Here is a 6,000-nt window from a genome sequence, read left to right as displayed (position 1 = left end):
TTAGAAAACATATGTGCCATTTATTTTGCTTTATAAACTTTTGTTAAAACACACAAGAGTAAGAAATGGTTTTTTGCTTCTTCGCCCCATCGGGCGGCAGTGATGGGCTTGGGGGTTAGCACGGGGGTGGGCGGTTTTCACACCCACAGGAAGCAGCCTGCTTCCAGAATCGCTTGGTGTGAATTTCACAATTCAACCCATTCAGGGAAATTTACGGAACAACTTGGCAAAAGTAATTGGCTTGGTCATTACAAAAGATCCAGGAGCATCCTCCTCTGACCCTCTCCTCTGTCCATGCTGCAGGGAGTCCTGTGGGTTCTGGAAGCTCCTGAGAGCTGCCCAGGGAAAAGGCTCTCAGGGGAGGAACTGGAGGGTCCGCGCTTGCCCTCCCAACCCTTGTTTCGTTCTCCAGATTTTGTATTTTAGGACTAGAACTCAGGTGGCAAAGAGAGAGATAAAGATCTTCAAATGCCATGTCCTCAGAGTCAGAAAAATCAACCGCTTCTTGTTGTGGGCTTCCTGCATTCCAATAAAATTATTAAAATAGAATGGATTTCTCCTCCAGGAAGGGGTCATTTGGGACTGAGGACTGAGCTCCTGACCCAGAAGGCTGCCACTGTTAAAAGCCACTGCTATCCTACTTCAGCCTGTGGAAAATTCCTCTCCACTTCGTCCCCGTGACTGAGGCCTCAGCACCAGTGAGGGGCTGGAGGAGCAAAGGGTGGGGATGGCCACAAAGACAGAAAGATTCCAGCTTCCCCACCTGACCCCAGATGAGTCTGGGTTCCCTGACCGGGATTTCTGCAGACTCAGAGCGAGGGATGGCTGGGGAAGGCTTGAGGGCTCTGAGCAGGGGACAGTCTCTCCTGGGACCGGGGAACATGGCTTGGTGGCATGGGGAGACCACTCCTGGGACCACTGGAGATGTAGAGGTTTCTCTTGGACATACTGCCCTCAAACCCCTCATGCCTGCATCACAAAAAGAGATCACTAAGGATGAAATTTGGGGGCACTGGGGTCCTACCGCCGTCCACTCAGAAGGGTCAGCCTGGGGTAGGGACAGGTGGCCAGACTAACTCTCCTACCTAAGCACAGCTCCAGCCCCCAGGACACATCTCTTTTGTTCCCACTGGCTAGTGGCATTTTCCAGAATTTTCCCAAAGCGACCAAAATTTCCATGGATGATATGCTGGCTGTTCCATTCTGGGGCTTAATGTTTCCAGAGCAGCGCTCAAACCCAGGCCTTCCCATGTCTCCCTGGCCCAAAATACCCCACTCCTGGACCACCAGACCACGCTGGTCCGTCTCCTAAGAATAAGACCCCTGACGCCCCTCCCCCAGACCTGGGGGGTGAGGAGAGGAAAGGGGTCCGAGAGTTATGAATTCTCCTGTTCTTCAGCAGACAGAATGCTGGGCCCCAACTGGACATTCGTGTAACTCCAAGACAGCCTTAATCCTAGGCAGGGGCAGGGCCCCCTGGGACGAATAAGACTTCGGCTTCTGAGGCTGATGACAGGGTCAGGAAGTCCCTCCACTGGATCACAGTGAGGACAGAGGTGCCCCTTCAGAGACGCTCGGCACCCTGGTCAAGAACTCCTGCTCTGATCCAGGCCGACCTGGGATCCAATCCTGACTCGGTTACATACTAGTGGTGTGAGTTCCAGGAAAATCACTTAACCACTCAGATCTCAATTTCGTCTTCTGGAATGGTCTCTGGGATGCAAGAAGGTGATGTGTGTCAAGTGCCTTAACACAGCGCCAGAAACGAGGCAGAGTTTGAGACAAGCCCTGGAGAAGGGGGTCCTTCCTCCCTGATGTCCTTTTGAGCTGGGCTCGCACCCAGCATCTTCGTCTCCAGGTCGCCTTGTCCTCACCTGGATCACGTCCTCAGCCCTTATCTGACCTCCCTGCTCCCTCCCGACCCACTGTGCCTCCTCCCCGGCTTCCCCCAAACCTCAGTGCCTCAGTCCTGGCATTCAAGACCCCTGCGCTGTTCCAGACAACCTGGTCTTTCCATCACCTCCCTCCCATGTCCTTCTTCTGCCCTGGGGCCCTTTCTCACCAGCTGGAATCCTGCCCATCCATAAAGACCTACTGCAGAGTCTGCCCCTTTCCTAGAGCTTTCTCTGACATCCTCAGTCCTTCCAAGTTCCTGTTGCGACTGTCCACCTTGGCTTGTCCTCTCGTGGTGGACAGCCTGCGGGGAGCACCACCCCCAGTACCCGCCTAATTCCCTGGGAAGAGCCACGGGTTAGAGATGGAAGGGTGTCCTCCTCCTCACCAGTCTCCCACACTGTGCCTAGCCCAGCCGGTGCTTTAAAAATGCTCCTGGAATGACTGGGGGATTGCGTGCGGGTTTCCTTCAGCCTCTGGAGAGGTGGCTGTGGAGGAATTAGGATGGCTGAGGAAAGTGACAGTGGCAGGTGGAGAGACTGGAGGTTGGGGTAGCGGAACAGGGAGAGGTCAGATGCCCCAATCCAACCCAGCCTTGAAGGGCTCTGTGTCTGGGAACTAGGGCAGTACTTGGAGAAAGAAGTATCCATCTGAAGGGGAAGAGAGCTATGTTGAAGCAAGGTCCTGTGTCATCTCCAGACAGCTGTCCTTTGGGGCTGAAGAAGTAGGGGGCAAGTATGACGAAGGGGAAGGCAGTGGCTTTGGCAAGAGAAGAGTTGTCCAAGGCAGCAGAGGATTTCCCAGCTGGGGCCTCCCCAAGTCAGAGCCCCGTCATCCAGAGCAGGGGGCGGAGGGTAGCAACGGGCTATGGCCCAGAGCCCAAGTTCTTGGTCCCCTTGCCCTTTCCACTGCTGCCCTGAGACTGGCCTTGTTGTCATGGCTTCCTTCACTGTGAACAAGTGACCACCGGGGCTCTCTGAGGGGGCTGGGGGGCCGGCAGAGCCCCCGACCCCCAACGGCTTGCTAGATGACTTCCTGCTTGGTGATGGTCGGCTGGGGGATGGCGGAGGGGGGCTTGACGATGGTGGCGATCGCTCCTGGCAGGAGCTTGTAGGGCTCAGACCCCGAGCCACCTGGTGGTGAAGGCTGTGGAGTCTCAGGGGTGGCTGGAAGGACAGAGAGACAGACAGAGGCTACTGAGAATTTCAAGCTTTGGGGGAATAACCAGAGTCCTAGGAAGGTTCTTCCCCCTCTCTGAATTCGTTTTCTCTTCTAGAAAATGAGAGAATTAAACTAGACAATCTCTAAGGTTTCCTACAGCTCAAACCTTGAGTCCCTGATCTTGACGTCTAAGTCTGGTGAGGTCTGGAAGGCTATGGCTGGGCCAGTTGTGGCCAGAGGCTTCTGCCCAGGTTCTACCAACCCCCATCTCCTCCACCATTTAACATGGAGATCTGGGCTGCTTCTTCCAAACCAGGGCTCAGCTCTGACTCTCTTCAAGGACAGTGGGACATGTGACAGCAATATCCCTTCTTGGAGACAAAGAGGAGCAGCTGATGAGACCTAAGTGTCTGGCCAACTGACTTCAAAAATACCATTTCTTTAATATTTAGGAAGATGAATAATGGAAACTAATTGGCCTCACAGCATCGCCTATTTGAAAGTTAACCTTGACCATGACCCGCTTGGCCAACTTTATTCGATGGACAAGTTTCTCAAAGAACAATCTCAATGAAATGCAATCTCATTTTAGTGGACCACTTCATCCCGATGATAATCTTACTTTTGAAGAACTATGTCCAATGACAAACTCACTCATGTGAGATTTCACCTCAGGGGACCATCTAGACCAGTGGACACCCCCACCCAATGAGGAGTCTCACCCAACTGTCTAATGGATACTCTTACCTAATTGGGCAGTACTTCAAGAACAATTTTACCTAATAGGCAACATCATAATGGAATTCTTATCCCAGTGGACATGTCCACCCAATGGATCCCTCATCCCAAGGACAGCTTCATTCAACAGAGGCTGTTAATTACCTCACTGAATAAATGGCCTCAGTGAAAAAACAACCTTAATGAATGAGTAATCTCACTCCTCATTCCATACCCTGGAGCAAAGAGAACTGTAATATCCCAGTTCCCATCTTCTAGACCCAACCCTCCTGGCTCCCCTTTTTGGTCCCAACCTCATTCCTTGCTGAGTAGAGCTCAAGTTGCTCACCTGCCTGTGCCCTGGGTCGGGGCCACTCACACATCTGTCCATTGCTGAGGTGAGAGGGCATCGTGTTGGCAACAATGACGTTCGTGCCCATGTGTTCCTGCATCAGATGCGGGTGCAGGGGGTGGTGGGCATGAGGTGCATCACTGGAGGACCCTGCAGGTAGAGAGGGGATCAGTCAGGATGGGGGGGTCCAAGATAAAGACCCCAGGCCTCGTGGTACACCTTCCTCAAGTGTGGCCAATCAACCCGTTCGCCCAGTATTGACAATGCCTGTTGGCTACCGATTCTGGGTGAGTAAACTGGGGCTTACCATTCCTATCTATAGGTCCTACGAGGGTCTTAAGAGGATCCAACAAACCAAAAGAACAAAAGTTAAAAGAAAGAAGGAGCGTATAAGGAAGCTATGAGTGTAGTCACTGAATAGGAACATAGTGGATTTAACCAATGGCTTTCAAAGCTCCATGGCATGCAAGTCTTTCCATTTGGTACCAATTCACCTGTAGCCTTGTCCCTCCCTAACACCTCTGCTTCAGCCAAACTAACCTACTGATAGCACCTAAGTGCTTCCTGTACTTCCCTAGCTCTGCTTTTACTCATATATTTCCAAGAGAGATGCTTTCTCCACACCCCCCGATGTCCACCAGTCCAAATTCCAGCTCAGGTAATTCCACCTTTGGGAAGCTTCTCCTGATTCTCCACTCCCCAGTAGGAAGTAAACCTCTCCTTCCTTGGAATTCCCATAGGAATCTATCTGCAGCCCATCTTTGGGGAACATCTACTTTTCTGTCCATGAGCATTACAATTACAGCTATACTTTTCTCCTTTTTGAGGGTCTAGCGAAGTGTCTAGAACACAGTAACTGCTTCAAAAAAACGTGTCAGGACGATAATACCATATAAGATACTGACCATGGCAGTGGTCACTGGTGTGCCATGATGGGACTTGAGGGCTGGCAAGAGTCCTCTAAATTGACAGCTTTCAATTACTGAGCATCTAATATGTGCCAGGTACTGTTCTACATACTTTTCATGTCAAAAATAACTGAATACTCTCAATAGTCCTCTAAGGTAGGTTGTCCCATTCTCATTGTACAGGTGAGATTACAGGGCCTGGACAGATTAATTACTTTACCCAAGTTTATCTGGCAACGGAGCACAAGCTCCATCCTGATCCCCCACCCCCTGCCTTTTTCAGAAGATTTTAGTTTTAAGTAATCTAAGCACCCAGCCTGGGGCTCAAACACATGACCCTGAGATCAAGATTTGCACACTCTTCTGACTGAGCTGGCCAGGTGCCCAAGTTCTGATCTGGATCTCAGTGACAATTAATTCATAATTCGTAATTCACAGGGTCAAAGTGAGAATGAAATGAGTTAGTAGTTCTCAACTGGGAGAGATTTGGGGCCCTCTGGGCACATTTGACAGTATCTGAAGACATTTTGGCTGTCATTCCTACAGGGGTGCTATCGGAATCTTATGGGTAGAGGCCAGGGATGTGGCTAAACAGTGTACACCAGAGCCCCCACAAAAAAAGATTATCCAGTCCCAAATATGTGCCAAGGTGGCCCTTAGCCATACCATTGCCCGTGACCGTGTCGCCTCCCAAATCCTAACTAAGTTCAAGCGCCCTCTCTTCGATCCTGACGCCTATCCTACCAGCCAGCTTGATGAGGGTTATTGCTGCAAAATTCTCTCACCCCACTGCAGCTGTCCAGCCACCAATCCCCACTTCTTAGTCTCTATCACCATAGCCCCTAATTGCTGGAGCCCCACGGAGCTGCTTCCACCCTGAGCTTTGAACGCATGCTCGAGCACCAGACTCAAACACAGAACTGCCTCCTGGTAACCCACCCCGCCCCGCGCATGTCTACGCATGTCTCG

At 51.4% G+C, this 6,000-nt stretch overlaps 1 protein-coding gene across 3 annotated transcripts in view; it reads right to left on the bottom strand.

The window, feature by feature from the left end:
- Positions 1-6,000, bottom strand: part of HNF4A (hepatocyte nuclear factor 4 alpha) — a 61,150-nt gene continuing 55,150 nt past the window's right edge. For all 3 annotated transcript variants that reach the window (XM_059407060.1, XM_059407059.1, XM_059407058.1), the window contains exons 9-10: positions 4,121-4,273; positions 1-3,059 (exon numbers count right to left, since the gene is read on the bottom strand). In XM_059407060.1, the coding sequence (XP_059263043.1) occupies positions 2,917-3,059; positions 4,121-4,273 (296 nt within the window). In that variant the 3' untranslated portion in view covers positions 1-2,916. The remainder of the gene's footprint in view (positions 3,060-4,120; positions 4,274-6,000) is intronic.

The sequence above is a fragment of the Mustela nigripes genome, chromosome 7, assembly GCF_022355385.1.
Source record: "Mustela nigripes isolate SB6536 chromosome 7, MUSNIG.SB6536, whole genome shotgun sequence".
Classification (NCBI taxonomy): domain Eukaryota; kingdom Metazoa; phylum Chordata; class Mammalia; order Carnivora; family Mustelidae; genus Mustela; species Mustela nigripes.
The sequence above is the reverse complement of the archived record's forward strand: the minus strand, read 5'-3'. Positions and strand labels throughout refer to the sequence as shown.